At 41.1% G+C, this 17288-nt stretch overlaps 1 protein-coding gene across 1 annotated transcript in view; it reads right to left on the bottom strand.

Annotated features, from left to right (window-relative positions):
* The window catches only part of LOC139966950 (uncharacterized), a 21749-nt gene extending 6009 nt beyond the window's left edge, over nt 1-15740 (bottom strand). Inside the window, exons 1-10 of the mRNA XM_071970455.1 lie at nt 15435-15740; nt 14629-14727; nt 13574-13674; nt 13113-13208; nt 9975-12237; nt 9010-9105; nt 8496-8786; nt 5594-7342; nt 3516-3701; nt 482-669 (exon numbers count right to left, since the gene is read on the bottom strand). Of these exons, the coding sequence (XP_071826556.1) occupies nt 482-669; nt 3516-3701; nt 5594-7342; nt 8496-8786; nt 9010-9105; nt 9975-12237; nt 13113-13208; nt 13574-13674; nt 14629-14727; nt 15435-15553 (5188 nt within the window). The 5' untranslated portion in view covers nt 15554-15740. The remainder of the gene's footprint in view (nt 1-481; nt 670-3515; nt 3702-5593; nt 7343-8495; nt 8787-9009; nt 9106-9974; nt 12238-13112; nt 13209-13573; nt 13675-14628; nt 14728-15434) is intronic.
* Nucleotides 15741-17288: the final 1548 nt, after the last annotated feature.

A 17288-nucleotide genomic window follows, 5' to 3' on the forward strand; every position in this document is an offset into this window, starting at 1 on the left:
ACTGGGAGACGCCGGCGTTAACCACTAGGCTATACACTCCGCCCTGTATGTAACAATTACAGTAGATTAATCATTTTGACTGGCTAAAGTTCCAAACAAATAGTTAGCTAAAGCAATCGTGAAATAAAATGCACTTCTATCCGGTACTTAACAAATTGATACCACAATGGGCAAATGAATTTGGAGGCAATTGAAACGCCAGAGCCCTCATTTTTCTTCTTCTCGATAAGATGGAGGAGGGGAGGGGAGGGGTGGTATCTTTACCAGAATTTACCTTCTTAGAATCCTTGTCATTCATTGGCATCATTTGTTTAAAAAAATATACCTTCTCCTTTCCTTATTCTAAATCATTGATCTTTGCTTCCTTCGTTCCCAATTCTAAATCCTTGATCTATTCTTTCTGTAATATCAGCAAGATGATTTTTTTTTAAGTTAATGACTGTAAGAAGAAATGGTCGTCTCAATTTATGTAAATATTTACCTTGGAAAGAACAAGTATCACCCATCCATCCAGGCAAGCAATCACAATGGCCCGTATCTATCATACAGATGGCGCCATTTTCACATTTACAGGTTTCCGTGCAACCGACTCCGTACATTCCATCAGGACAGGGAAGTTGGCAATGCCCTCCAATCCAACCAGCTGTGCAGTTACAGGAACCATCAAATCTAGAAAAGAAGGGATAGATAGAGAAAGGTTGAATTCGAGGGGGGGGGGGCTATGAGAGGGGGGTATGAGAAATGAGAATGAGGCCAAATAAAAACAAATATGATTGGTCTCCGCATTATTACAGAGATGGCTCAATTTTGGGTGGAGCGGTAAACGTGTTACGCTGAGACGTGCTTTCTAAACGTAATGTAGGGTCATATCACGTACAAAAAAGCATATTACGTACAAAAAAACACAGAGTTTAAAAATTAATGTTTGTTGAACGTCTTTTAGTATCTCACGACAGAAAGTAGATTGCGCAATTGTACTGAGTAAAATTGTGACGCAATATGACGTAAGAACCTACCAGCATTTTAATTTCACTGTAGTATCGACTCTTAATTTTTAACAAATTGCTTAGCGAACGAAATTTTAAAGCACCTAGAGACATGGCTAAGATGAATACACTTGTTAGAAAAGCGAGGCGAGTTTGCCGGTCTGATGATCTCAGATCAGTAGATGAGCTGCTTGTCAGGGTAACTAAAAGAAATATTATGTCAATTACGTCGTCGGAACATCCTCTGGGAAATCAGGTTGAGTATAGCAGTCGAACTGGCAGGCCAATTGTCATCAGATGCCGGACAGAAAGATACAGACGTTCGTTCTTGCCAAGGGCCATTCTTAGTCTTGCCAACGAGTTTTGTAGGAAATAGGGTTTTTTTTTATATGCCAGTACATGGATTTTTATTGTCTTAAGAAATGTATATATTATAAATCATATGTTTTGATGTATTTTTGACTGTTTTATGTATGTTATACTGAGATGGAGTGAACTCCAATTCCTTTTATGGCCAATAAAGATTCTTATATCTTATATATCTTAGCGAACGAAATTTTAAAACACCTTTCCAGGAAATTCTGCAGACTTTCCAAATGGTTTATATTTACACACTGAGGCGTGTTTAATCAGAGAATAAATGTGGCTTTGTGATGAAACATGTATATGAGGGTGGTAGGAATATGCACATTGAAATCTGAAGATGAATTACCATTAAGTCGCGTGCTCTGGTAATTGTCAATGTGCGAGATCATATCTGCTTATCAAGCATGTGTCCTTTCCACAAATATAAAAATATATAAAAATTCAAATCCATACCTATATGAATGTAAATTCTGTTATCAGCCAATAAAAGATTTGACGTGTTTAGTTTATAAGTATTTGGGGAATTTTTACATAATAAAATCGTGCTAGAGGCTACGTGAAAGGTTAGGCTGAGATATCACGTGACCTTGGCAGGTTTGTCTTTGGTTCATCACCTGAAGTGTCTTGTCATAAGAAGATGAAAGATTCGATAAGTTAAAGGTTGGTAATTACAATCTGTTTACGACAGCTGAAATGCATAGGTATTTGAATAGGTATTTTAAAGCATTAGCTGTGTTTCCCTTATTTATATTTATTCTTATTCTTATTTATTCATATTTGTGTTGATGGGGGGGGGGGTGGATGAAAGGGAAAGGGAAGGGCAAGCCTTGAAGGGAAGGGCGATGTATAGATTTATTCATTTTGGTGTAAATACATATTCATACACAATCGTGAATGAAGAAAATCATGAGGGTCTCAGGTTATGTTCATAGTCACCATATATTTGTTAACTTCCTCCAGAATGTCTGTAAGCATATAAAAGCAAACTTCAACATATACGTTCCGAAGGCCTAATTAAAGTATTTCCATCGGAGGTTTATCAAGATATCCCTAATACCTGTCTAATTTGCTTACAAGAAGCAGGGCGGAATATATAATATTTATTTTAAGCTAGCTGATAGAGCCAGTTTAGGAGAAGGTTGAGAGGGACTGAGGATGGAGTAATTAAAGGCGAGAGATACTAAGGGCGAGGGCCCGAAGGGGGGGGGGGGGGGTGAGGGAGTAGGAGCGGGGTCGAAAGTGTCTATAAAGTTATGTAAATTAAATTACGTAAGTTAAGCTATGTAGTCGAGTTATTATATTATGTAAATTAGGCTATTATATTATGTAAATTAGGTGAGAAAATACAGCCTGCTGCTTTAAGGGTGAAAATGCTTCGCACATAACGTCCGTAAATATTTCAATATGTGTAACCATGTATTTCGACCCTGTTTATTATATTGCTTCTGTCATTATATCCAGGTTTGCTACGTGGCAGGTTAATACTATCACGGATCAGATTGATCTGACAATGGTTTACAGGGTCAAACATCTTACTCCATCACGGTGTAAATCATAAGCCTTTTGATGTTCCTTTTCGATTTTAAGTTGTCTCGACATCAACATTACAAGGTTACAGCTTTTCGGTGGATTTTGATACCAAATATTAAAATACCGCTACAAAGATTAAATCACCTTGAACGAACCAGAGCTAAATTACCTCAAAGGGAGGTTTTAGTGTGAAGAGACGATCCTTTTCGTTTCGGCTGTAGTAAGTTACCACAGTATTTCGGGGGTCGAGATCTTTGCGCAGCAGACTTTTAATATGTAAAGGGAATTAATATTACAGTTATTCCTAACCGTCTCCCCTCCCCCCCCTCACTAACCCTCCTTCATTTCCTCTCATCTGCCCTTGCCCCCTCCCTAACATAGGTAACCCCATATTCTAACCTTCAACAAATAAATATTTGAATCTCCGTCGCCTTTGGGTTTGGTCTGGCATCATCAAGGAGTAGGCCAACAAGTCGACTGGTTAAACAGATGGCGCCATTTCCTTTCTCTTTATAAATCATTAACACTGCAATATTGTGGCAAAATTAGAATGAAAATGTGAAGTGAAAAATATTAACAAAGTATTATAGAAGGTCTATAGTGATGAGACCTGTCCATGTTTACTCATAATACCTTGAACAGATTCCCCCGTAAAGGCAAGTACAATTATGCAAACAGTTTGCGCCATAGAATCCATCATCGCATTCTTGCTCGCAATAGTCTCCGGTCCAGCCGTTTGAACATATACATGTGCCATCCACAGGAGAACATTCTGCGCCATTTTGACATTTACATGCCTTTGAGCACATCGGGCCGTATCTATAACATTGAAAAAGTAAAACTATCTTCATGAAATGTTTGGAATAAATAGCATAATTTTTCCTCTCTCCACCTCTCTCTCTCTCTCCATTGTTTTAACTATTCGTTATTCTTATAATTATGTAATGAATACTTGACTGTAAATTGTTAATAATTTTAAATACTTATAAGGCAAAGTATTGAAACTAGCTTGTCACTTAAAGCCATGTACTCCACGCTGATATGATAAAATATATGTAAACAAAATGTTGTAGGCTGTTAATAAGTTGTCAATCTGATCACCGTAATTATTTAAATTTAAATATTTAAATGATGAGATGGTCATTCTATAAAAAGTGAACCCTCGATCGCGAAACTCCTTATGAATAATATATGACGTCACACATACACATTATATAACGTACATTGATGAAAAATGGAGAGCGTGGATCCAACAATATATATGCAAATATGCATCTACCGAACTGCATACAGGCGTTCGCTTGATGGTACGTATACGCGTTATTAGTGCTTCATTGTCAAGACCTATACAATCTAAAACCTATTTACGAAATTTCTGAGTCTTCCTGCAGTGCAAAACCTTCACACGTTTGACCATCTCTAAGCCTCATTGCTATATTTAATATGCAAAAAAAGCACATTAATTAAATATTTTATTTTCAGTTTTATTAGGTTGTAATTGATATAGTTAATAACTCGAAAATTACTCAAAATATCTCATTCATTTCGCTCCATTTTTGTTTATATTAATAATGACACAGTTCTAATATTTTATTAACATACATGTTTAGTAAGCTACATCATACACATCATAATAGGGTGCCGTTGTAGTCAGAAATATATCTGATTAGTAAATATTATGTCTGTTACATATACTCACAATGCAAAGGCCAACGCAATGAGAAAATATGAACCATAACCGGTAGTCATTGCTGTCGTCTCTTAGTACACTGGTTAACTAACATATGAATCGAAAACGAATGCTAGATTCCAAGCAGTTAACGCAAATTGATATTTGACTTGATGTACCGTAACCTTTTTCCAAATATGTTAAGCATTTTATTCGTCGTGTATAAACAGAATATTTCAGGTTTCCTAAAAGAGCGTTACATGGAAATCAGTTATTATTATGCAGTGCAAATATACCCAATGAAAACAAGTTAAGGGTATAGGTCGTAATTAATAAAAAAGAATATTAAAAAAAAAAGCATGTTCTTTCCGCTGTGTCATATAAATCTGTTTAATAATTTAATCCAAATGTAAATGTCGGGTCAGGTGTTACTTCCTGGTCAAGCCGCACTTCCGGAGAAGGTCAAGGGCTGAAAACACAAACTTGCTCTTACAAGGATTTATCAAATCTGTATTTTTCCATCTTTTATTTATAGAGATTGTCAATCTCCCACGTGAATAAGACTTCTTCGCAATATCAGTAGGCTTATATGAGAATTATTTTCACTAATTGGTCGCGTGTTCACGAACTGTATTGAAATGCGTGCGTAACGCACTAAGCGCGATAGGTGTACGGTTTCTTGAGTTTTAGAACACGGAATAACATAGCGACATCCTAGGATGCAAATATCCGTTAAAATGTTATATTTAAACGTTCTACGAAAATAAATCTACGCTATATTGCAACAAACACCCAATTCATATACTTAACCAATAACGTATTAACTGCTGTTGCAAAACTGACATATTCTAATGGCCTATATGTAAATGTAGAGAAAAAGAACGGATGGAATAAGTGCGGCGGTTCCACTCGTGAGCACCGCGTCAGTCGACTGTGTCAAATTAGGTTAGACTATAATGTAGATAAGGGTGCATAACATTGTGGAGACAGGTAAGCGAGAAACGAGATCAAAAAACTTTGATTTGTTGTCAGTTGGGCTTACCTCCCTTGTTGACAAGGTTCTTCGCACATGCTCCCTATCCAACCAGGCAAGCACAAGCAATTCCCGTCAAAGCGGTTGCATTCTGCATTGTTGGAGCAGCGACATACCTTCTCGCAGTCACGTCCAAAGAAACCCTCAGCACACGACATTTCGCATCGTTGCCCCGTCCATCCCTCATTGCAGTCGCAGGAGCCGTCCACTGGGCTGCACGATGCTCCGTGAAGACACCGACATGTCCTTGCGCAGTCGATACCGAAGGTACTCTCGGGACATGCCGTCGAACAGTCTCGATCAGTCCATCCAGCCGAACAGCTACACACTCCATTAAATCGATCACAACTACCACCGTTTCGGCAGTCACAGATTTGCTCACAGTTTGCGCCAAACGCTCCCGGTGGGCACTCATCATCACATATGGGACCAGTCCACCCATTGGGACAATCACAAGACCCCGTAACTCGATCGCAGCGTGCTTCGTTCCTGCATCTACATGGCTTTTTACAACCAGGTCCGGTAAACCCTTCGCTGCAAGGTATGCCGCAGAAGGGTCCCTGCCATCCACTCAAACAGAGGCATGCACCTGTAAATCTATCGCATTCAGCACCATTTTCGCATTGACAGTCTTGTTCGCAGTTTGCACCGTAACGGTCTTCTTGGCATTCCCTGCGACAGTTTCTCCCCGTCCAGCCCTCGGAACAAGTGCACGAGCCATCGAAACGGGAGCACGCCGCTCCATTATAGCACTCACAACTTCCTGTGCAACCCGGACCAAAGGAATCCAGGTCGCATTCTTCGTCGCAGACTGTCCCATTCCAGCCGGCAAGGCATGTACAATCACCGTTGATCTTGCTGCAATCAGAAGCATGTACACACGAACACTCGAATTCACAACCGATACCAAACAACCCACTTGGACATTCCTCGTTGCAGGTGAGTCCCCTCCATCCAGCGGGGCAGGTACACGATCCATCCACGTGATCACAGGTACCGCCATTTTGACACCTACAAATCCCCACACAATCCATACCGAAAGTGCCTTCCTCGCAAGGCTCATCACAAACTATCCCTCTCCACCCTACTGCGCATGAGCAGACACCATCAGTACGTGAACAAGATGCGCCGTTTGCACACCTGCATTCCATTAGACAGTCTGGACCAAAGCGATCAACGGGGCAAGGCTCTTCACAGGTGTCACCCATCCAACCCGGAAAGCAGAAACAGTCTCCGGTGACAGCACTGCACATGTTGTCCGATCGACAGTTACATGCCATCTTACAACCGATACCCCAGAAACCTTCATCGCACGGACTTTCACACAACTCCCCTTGCCAACCCGCCAAACACGTACACGATCCATCGATGTGAGAACAAGTAGCTTCATGTTGACACTCGCAGACGCGTGAACATTCTATACCGAAATGAGAGCTGTCGCAAACATCCTGGCATGATGGAGGCTGAAACCCTTCGGGACATCGACAAGAACCGTCAAAACGATTACAAAGCCCTCCGTTGAAACATCGACATGTCTCGTTGCAGTTCACTCCAAAGGTATCTTCTGAACATGGTGTGCCACATGTCGCACCGCGCCAACCCTCATTGCAAACACACCGGCCGGTAAACCTGGAACAAACCGCATCGTTCCGACACCGACATTGGCCCGCGCAGTATGGGCCGAAGGTGCCCTCGTCACACTCCTCATCACAAAATTCCCCTTGCCAACCAGCGTTGCATGTACAGACACCAGTTTCTCTGTGTGTAGGAAGAAAATATTAAATCAATGCTTGACCCGTAAGAACACCCTCATGTTCCATATCTTCATCATTATAAAAGAAAGCTCTCAATATTTAACTGTTTAGGAAATATTCCACCCGGATGAATGAGAAAATACTGAGCATATGGTTTACACCATTGTATACCTGCACCTTGTGTTAATTACTGTGTGTTTTGTTGCGAAAAATGGCTTAAACAGACTCATTCCTTATAAACTTTTACCTATATGTACAGGCGCGTAGCGAGAAATTTGCCAAGGGAGGGGCGAAACTATCTAAGCGTAGCGCCACTATGCGTTGGTGCGAAGCGCACAAGAAAATTTTGGCAGAAATTGCCTCCCAGATCGCTGGAAGTGACACTTCCTATGCATTGTAAGTTGCATCTATCCTTTTTAAATTTTGAAATTACTAGCAATATAAAAAAAAATAAAGGGGGGAGGCGATCGCCCCCCCCCCCCTTGGCTATGCGCCTGTATATGTATGTCTTTAGACATTGTCGCGCTTCTGTTTCTTATTATTTTTTAAATCAATTTGTTTTTTTCCTTCAAATTTAACACAAAAATGAAGATTAAGAGATCAATCTATTTTAACATTTGTTGCTCAATTAGAAGAATATTGCTTCAGAAATTTGTATTTGTTTAGGTCAGGATTGGTTAAAACATTTCAAACTCTATCCCAAAACAAACAATATTATGGTCAAACAAATACTTTAAGAATAAACAGCAGCCTTGAGCTTGAGATTTGCAATTTTGTCGGGTTTAAGGTACTTTCTTTTTGTTCCTTTGAGGAAGAATATTGTATCCGCCAATTATCATGATGTAATCATTTTATTACCAAAAATATCCAAACCCAAGGTATGAATGACGGCTTAAAGGTCTTGATGTGTTCCATTTTACATAATTTTTGCGTAACCATATCAGTCCTCTGCCTTTGAAACCAAATGACAGACTTGTCGTAGAACGAGTACAACAAAATGAGTACGCGTACACTCCGTACAGGTATTACTCTTCTTGCTGTGAGTACCAGTGGTGAGTACAAGGCTCTAAGTTAGAGAACGTGATTTTACACCGACTCACTATACAAGTCTGCCAAATGATTCAATAATTTTACAATAAAACAAAAATGACATTTACTTGTTACAATCTGCTCCATTCTGACATCTGCAATGTTTATTGCAATCTGGTCCAAACATGCCATCTGGACAGGACAACTCACAGAATTCCCCGGTCCATCCTGATGGACAATCACACACCCCATCGAACCTCGAACACAGTGCCCCATTTTGGCATCCGCATTCTGACCAACAGTTAATGCCATAACGACCTTCGATGCATGGAGTTTCGCAGAACTGGCCTGTCCATCCTTCAGTGCAATAGCAAGTACCATCGAATTTGTCACAAAGAGCGTTGTTCTCGCATCGACATCTGAAATAGCCATGAAGGGGCAGAAAGGTAATTTTCGTAAGTAAATTAAACCAACCCCCCCCCCGCCCCCCCCCCCCAAATCAAATACTTCAGTATATAGGGACCTTAAATCACATTATATTGAATACAAACAGTATAACGTGTTGAGCCAATAACATTCATTAGTAGAGGAACAATCAACTACGTGCCCATACAGGGATATCCCTGTAATGAGAATACTTACACTTTCTCACAGTTTCTTCCATAAAAACTTTCATCACAGGGTGACTCACAGAATCTTCCAAACCATCCCTCTAGGCAGTCACAGCTTCCATCAATCCTGCAGAATATATCAGATATGCACTTATATAACGGATAAACTAATAGCCGATCCCAGTTGAAAATAATTGTATAAAAAATAATAAAAAAAATAATTGTATACAAAAATCCAAAACAGAAGATATTGATTCATGTATAACATTTGATCGATTTTGTTATTGTTGCTATTTTTGAAGTTTTCTATAACTATGGGTCACTTTAGTCAAGCAGTGGAGTAATCATACTGTTATTGCATATTCTTGAAAACGTCACAATACCATTTATTGCTAGGTATACATGAAATTTCCAATTTTTTGGGGGGCATATCACTTTGCTTTAAAACTACAGATAATTCCCATCATTGCATGCACACAAAGTTAATATTTGCCGTCTATACATGCTAAGATCTATACTCTTTTTTGTTGTTGAGTGAAGTGAGCCTATTTAAACCAATTCGTTTCTTTGGAAAGAGTTTGGTTCCAATATTATTATTATTATATTATGTTGTAGCATATTATACTCAAAGAATAACAGCACAGCTGCTTCTCACAAATTGCCATTTGCAGGGGGCATAGTGACACCATTTCCTCCCCCTGAGAAATGTTCAGAATTTCTTGCAAATGGGTCACATTTGATAACGCACGCACGCACGGACGCACGCAAAGTCGTAAAGCCTTGCAACATTTAAATTTTCACTACACAAATTAAGTTATTATGACGGAAATCATAACAACATTTACCATCTAAGCCCTGTAACCAAAACAAAAGGACCCCCGCACCCCATCGGGATTGTGCTCCCCCGGCCCCCTGCCACCTGTTGCAGGTCTTTTTACGTTTTCTCTCTTTCACTATGACTGAAAAAGTGTATAGCTGATATTTGTGCTGACTTACTTGGAACAAAGTCCATTATTATGACAACGACAGACTTTCTCGCAATTTTGACCATAGGTTTCATCATCACACGGCTCAGAACACGTGACACCTCTCCATCCGGCAGTACACGTACACTCTCCACTTGCTATGTCACAGTCGGCCTCGTTCTCACATAGGCACTGGTTGCTACATCCACTTCCCCAAGTACCCTCCAAACATGGTAGGGTGCAAAAAGTACCCTGCCAACCTGGTTCGCATGTACAAGTTCCGTCGAATCTAGAACACGTGATTGCGTTCTGACACCTGCAATGTTTCTCACAATTCGGACCATACATCCCATCAAGACATTGTGCGTCGCATGTTCTGCCGTGCCAGCCGGCAGGACACGTGCATCGACCATCGAAGCGGTCGCACAAGCCACCATTCGCACAACGGCATATTCCTACGCAATCCTGTCCGAACTGACCCTCTGGACAAGGTGTTAAACAATTCTCGATCCAACCAGGTGGACATGTACACGCACCCGTGACTGTATCACACTCGCCCCCGTTTTCGCATTGGCATTCGAATGCACAGTCTGGTCCAAACGAACCAACACTACACGGCTCATCGCAGGCCGGACCATGAAGACCTGCAATACACATACATTCTCCTGTCGTTGGATCACACGTAGCATTGTTTTGACAATTGCATACTTGAGAACACTGAAGTCCAAAATGAAATTTATCGCAAGGTGTTTCACAAAGATCACCTTGGGAACCAAGTGGACAATTACATGATCCTGTCACCTTATCACAAATACCACCATTCTGACACCTACACAGTTCTCGACACCCGTCGCCATAAGTTCTCTCCGGGCAACCTGTGGAACATGTGACACCGATCCAACCTGGTTTACATGTGCAAATGCCAGTTACGAAGTTACAGTCGCCCCCATTTTGGCATCGGCAAACTTGAAGACAATCAAACCCGTAAAATCCTGTATCACACCGCTGACTGCAAATCATGTCAGTGAAGCCAGGTGGACAAATGCAGCGACCATCTATGTGAGAGCACAGACCGTCGTGTTGGCAGCGGCATGGAATTGCACACTCGTAACCAAAGAATCCATCGTCACAAGGTTGGTCACAGATGGCACCTTGCCATCCCGGTGTGCACAAGCAAGAACCGTCTACATGATGACACGGTGCGTTGTTCTTGCAGAAACAAGACATCCCGCAATCAGCGCCAAAGAATCCTTCGTCGCAAGGTTCCTCACAGAAGGACCCTTGCCATCCATTTTGACATTGGCAACTACCATCAAATCTGTTACACAATGCATCATTTCGACAACGACAAACCTTGCCACAGTTGGGGCCGTAAAAGCCCTGAGGACATTCTTCCGTACATCTTGCTCCTCTCCATCCTCTGTCGCATTCGCAGGTTCCGTCTAAGTGATTACAGCCGACAAAATTTACACAATCGCAAGTCAAAGAACAGGATGGACCGAAAAACCCAAACCCACAAGGGTCTGCACAATCCTCTCCTTGCCAGCCGTCGGTGCAAATGCATCTACCTGTGTATATGCCACACTGTGCTCCGTTTTGACAAGAACACTGTTGGGCGCAGTTTTCTCCAAATGTCCCAGGTTGACACGGTAGAGTGCACATGGTGCCTCTCCGTCCGGGAGGACAAATGCAGGTGCCGGTTATATGGTCACATCCAGCATCAGTGGGACAGCTGCACGTACCCAAACAACCCAAACCCCAGGTTCCTGTGGGACATTTGTTGATACAAGTCATTCCAGTGAAACCTGGTGCGCAATGACAGTCGCCTGTCACGTGTTGGCAGGAGGCATTATTCAAACAAAAACAATCAGTCAGACATTGTAATCCAAACGTGGCGTGAGGACATATCAAGTCGCAATATGTCCCCATATATCCCGGAGCACAAGAACAAGATCCATCAATTGGGTTACAATCCCCATCATTCCGACAGCGACAAACTTTACCACAATTCGGACCGAAGAATCCTTGATTGCACGAGTTCTCACATCGACTCCCAACGAAACCGGGAAGGCATTCGCATAGTCCATCAACAGAGTCGCATAACGCTCCATTTTCGCATGTACAAAGATAGGCGCAGTTTTTACCGTAGAACCCGGCAGGGCAGAAGCTTTCACAGAGGGGTCCTCTGGTTCCAGGAGGACAATCGCAGACACCCCTTGTTCGGTCACATGTTCCTCCGTTTTCACAGTCACATTGCTTAGCGCAATCAATGCCGTAATGACCAGACGGACAAGCTGTTAAAGAGAAGGAAAAATGTGCGTTAAACCAGAACAGATTGCATTTCACATTTTCATAATATTGCTAATAATGTATTGAACGGTTCTTACTTCTAACGTGAACACACGGTTCGTATTTGCTGGGTAAAATCAAACACCTTTTCGCATTGATTTACATATATGCCTCTGCGATTTTTAAATATTAAGACACTGTTTTGCGCCTAACGAGTTCAAGAAAAAAAAATTCTAACGCATATTTATGACGTTACAGTAATTATAAGGCATGTAACGGTTATTACAACGCATGCCAATTACATACAATCATATCCCGTGTTAGTATACCCTTCCGTATTGGTTATAACATTTGGGGAAGTCGTTACAATAAGAATGGTAATAATAATATAAGTTTAACCACTGAAAAACACATTGCAATTTATTTTTTCTTTCAGTATGTGCCCGAAAAGTTCTCAGCATATTGCCCGAATTTTCACAAAAATATTTGGTTGGGGTGCAGCCCCCACCCCCCCCCCGCCTCCTACGCTTATGCTAGTCTAGATTAAAACAAACTAATGATCATAACTTTGTATATGATTTCATAACATTCCATTAGTTCTTGGCTATGTGTCAATTTGAATACTGTTGAAAGCTTTCAGATCTGTACCCTGATGATATCCCTCTGATTCCTCAATGTTCCAAATAACACATTCAGTTATGACAAATTCATCACGTAACCACGAAGATTAGGGAAAGTAGCGAAGAGCAACTCTCCTTGATTTAAACCTCGTCTGTGTTTGTTTTTTTGGTGGTGGTTTTTTGTTTTGCTACTAGAGTCATGCTGTCAATTACGTGACAGAGTTTCTCATATTTTGGTCAGACATCACTCCTAACCTTACCTTCTTGGCACTGACTACCCGTCCATCCACACGGACAAGTACATTGGTTGGGAGAGCTGCATAGACCACCGTTCATACAGTCGTTGTTGCAGGTAGCTAATATAAATACAAGCAGAAAAACGAGAGGATTGAGAGTTTAGTGATTTAGTGGATATTACATGCTTGCATTTGTACACATTATTTCTCTTGTCATCAAATAATATCTCAACGGTGCCAGATTAACAAACCTTTGGAACGCACCGGTACCACACTTGTGATAATCATTGCTATGAAAATTGTTGGGGCCTTGTCACACCCACCCCCTACCCCTCCCCCCAGTGCCGGGAATCATGTTTGCTCGGCGTGAAATACTTCATAGTGTTCGCCTACACCATTGCCCTTGAAATAACAGTCAACCTGGTTTTCGAGCAATTTTTTTTTTATGAAGCGCAACCAGCTGTTCGTATAAGATCAAGTCTTACGTTGACAGAGCCCAGACACGTTTTGGTATCCATGACAGCAGCCAATCACGTGTTTGTACATCGTAACGTAGACAACACCGTTAGTTTCATAGTAAATTGGTCTGCAAGGAAAAAATGATAAAAAAAAATTCACATGACACTACACATTTAACTACTTTTTTCCTGAAAATATGATTCTAATTTCAGAAATAAACTAGAATAACTTTCGTTATGATATAGATGAATTCAAATCTTTGAAACCAATATATAGTTGTAATAAAAAAAAAGTATGCTAGGCTATATAGTTACACAATTAGATGAGACTTTATGGGATGGAAATCAAGCTGGCAAGATATACCTTTGCTTATATAGAGGGTTTGATCCTGACCGCCTACTTCACTGAGAAAACTCATCACTTTACCAATGAGAAAGACAATCGAATGGTTCTGTTATTCAATCATATCTTGTTTACAGAATCATGTAGCAGACAAGAAAGTACTAATTCCGCGAATATGTTTTACTAATATATGTTACAGTAACGTGTTATAGTAACGAATATGTTCTGAAAGTAACATTCGCACGAATTAATCAGTAGTTCATGTGTCAATGAAGTGAACATGCGCAGACGTATCGCTTAATATAATGTTGATCGAATCAGTTTCTTTTGTAGATAAAAGTAAAGAACGAAATCATGTAACAAATCGACCGTGACGGTTTGTATACAAATAGGAAACATGGTGTCAATTTAGTTGATCCAACTTTGTATGTTCATTTCAATATTTGTTTGTTCCATCACGTGATCTTACCTTGACTATATCCCCGCAATAACCCTCCCCCTTTGTCCCGTCCCCTCCCCCACACCACAAAGAAATGAAACTAAAACATATAAAGAAAGCTCAAGACCGCTCCTGCAAAGGATATATTGACCATTATTCCTCCGCCCCCCCCCCCGCCAACTCACCACCCCACCCCGGTCACATTGATTCTATCTTTCTTGGTAAATCCGGCAGAACTCTTTAAGTTTTAAGATAACTAACAGCTGTATTCCCGAAATGAATTGAGACTTCTATAATTACCTTTGCCGTGAGCACGTGAATAAATCCATCCATCCACATGGTATTGCGTATGTTTCCAGTCTATGAGCGGTAACCGTCGAACGTCGTGAAACAGTAGTCCTAAAAAAAAGTATAAAAAAGATTGATAACTTTTAATACATTACGTAAGCCGACATAATTTATACTACCGTATGCATGTACGTATAAGGCCCTACAAAGATGCCGGTCAGTCGATACATTAAATTAAATGATGGGAAAAGACGCAGCTTTTGTATCGGTTTCACGTCGTAGTAGTACCACTGGAAATTCGACCGTTTTGGGTGGGGGGGGAGGGGGATGGAGAAAAAAGAGGACAGGGGAGGAAGAGATGGAGAAAGGAAAGGAAAGGACTGAGGGAGGAGGTGGGTGGATGGATGGATGAGGAGCAAACTGTCTGAACGTGAACTACAGACAAAATGCTAAACTGGTCAATTCTCTTCCTTTACCATCCCCTTCTTTTCTCACCCCCCCCCCTCCCCCGCACCCTCCCCTTCTTCCTAAGTACAAATATTTCTAGCAAAAAATTGGAGAGTAAGTTACCTCCCTTTATTAAATGCTGAGTAGTAGATTCTCAATTTATTTGTCGAACAAAATCCTAACAGATAAAGGCAGTAATTTTGGTGATACGGATATGACGCGGTATAAAGTACATGTTTTAGTAACACGAATTGACTTTATGCACTTTATGGCTCTAACTCCGGTCTGGCATGTCCATTATTGCACCTGTTTAAGGATTAAATATTACATCAAATAAAAGAAAAAACGACATTATTATAGACTATACTTACGCAACTTGATACTGACAGAAGCCAGAAATTTGTGTCGGTGAAATAGCAGGCGTGAGGCAGTGACAAACACCGGCTAGATTTGATACGAGACAGATGATGAAAAACAAAATAAAATTCATTTTGCAAAAGGAATAGGCCTAGGCCTAAATAAGAAGAAATCGTCCAAGTGAAATGTGTCAGAATCTATTACACGCAAGTATAGCCACATAATCGTTGTCGATCCAATTGCAAATAATCCAATCTTGACACATTGAGTATAGATTGTGTATGGGGTGGGTCACATAGCCTTCAGTCCCATGCACTTCATCGTGTACTATATGGACGGACGGGTATATATTAGTTAATCCGTGCTTTTTTTTACATTCCTACGTACATTTAGAAATAAATCGCACGTTTATTGTAAAAACAAGCTCATGTTTAAGAATATTGGAATGTAAGCATGTCAAAACATTCGACAAATGACGTGGAATCACACCAACCAATTGGTTTGGTTAATAATGTCCTTGTTGATTGTCATCCATGTAATAATAAGGAGAGCCAACCTTGGGAAGAGTTCCTTCCATCCGCCTCTCCCCCGTCTATCCTCTCTCTGAGTCCCCGGTGTCCCAGTCCACCCGGTTCCTCACCCGCCATCCAACCTTCCCCGTGTCCCTCCCTTCCAATCTGACTAAATATGTACAGTATATATGTACTTGATACTTGAGAAGGTACCAAGTAAGTATAAGAATGGCTTATACAAATGTAGTGAGACTGTACACACAAATATACAACCGGCTTTCTATGACAACCCGGCCGTGCAACTTGGTTGCGCATCTTTCTTATCATCCTATAGTCAGTGTAGTAACGAGTCAGTCACGTGCGAGTCACTCACAGTTGGAGTCTGTCTGGTGTTCGAGTCACAAGTAAGTTAGATACAGTTGTTATGTTAATCACAGGTCGAGTCAGTCCGTGTTCGAGTCACAAGCTGACTCAGTTGTTTTGTTAATCACAGGTCGAGTCAGTCGGTGTGCGAGTCACAAGTGGACTCAGTTGTTTTGTTAATCACAGGTCGAGTCAGTCCGTGTGTGAGTCACAAGTGGACTCAGTGGTTATGTTAATCACAGGTCGAGTCAGTCGGTGTGCGAGTCACAAGTGGACTGAGTCGATATGTTAATCATAGGTCGAGTCAGTCGGTGTGCGAGTCACAAGTGGACTGAGTCGATATGTTAATCACAGGTCGAGTCAGTTGGTGTGCGAGTCACAAGTGGACTTAATGGTTATGTTAATCACAGGTCGAGTCAGTCGGTGTGCGAGTCACAAGTGAACTCAGTTGTTTTGTTAATCACAGGTCGAGTCAGTCGGTGTGCGAGTCACAAGTGGACTCTGTTGTTGTGTTAATCACAGGCCGAGTCAGTCGGTGTGCGAGTCACAAGTGGACTCGGTGGTTATGTTAATCACAGATCGAGACAGTCGGTGCGAGTCACAAGTGGACTCAGTTGTTTTGTTAATCACAGGTCGCGTCAGTTGATGTGCGAGTCACAAGTGGACTCAGTGGTTATGTTAATCACAGGTGGAGATCAGTCGATCGTCCCACTAACGCTATCAGTTAACCTTAGGTTAAGTACCTCTCAACACAAAAAACAAATCGTAGGGAAAGGATATATTAGATAACCTTTAGGCTACCCCGACAGACCTTTTGCAAGTAAATCAATATTTCTTATGTTTATAAAATAAAGTTTCAGTTGTTGACTTTGTTAAAAGCTGAAGGTTTAGCTCTTGACTGAGAGCATGCACCTCCCGAGAAATCATCTTCGTAAACCTCAGTAAGTTTGCATGTTGTTTTCTTACGCATTTTACCCCTTACTGAAGCAATGT

The sequence above is a fragment of the Apostichopus japonicus genome, chromosome 4, assembly GCF_037975245.1.
Source record: "Apostichopus japonicus isolate 1M-3 chromosome 4, ASM3797524v1, whole genome shotgun sequence".
NCBI classification, from domain to species: Eukaryota; Metazoa; Echinodermata; class Holothuroidea; order Aspidochirotida; family Stichopodidae; genus Apostichopus; species Apostichopus japonicus.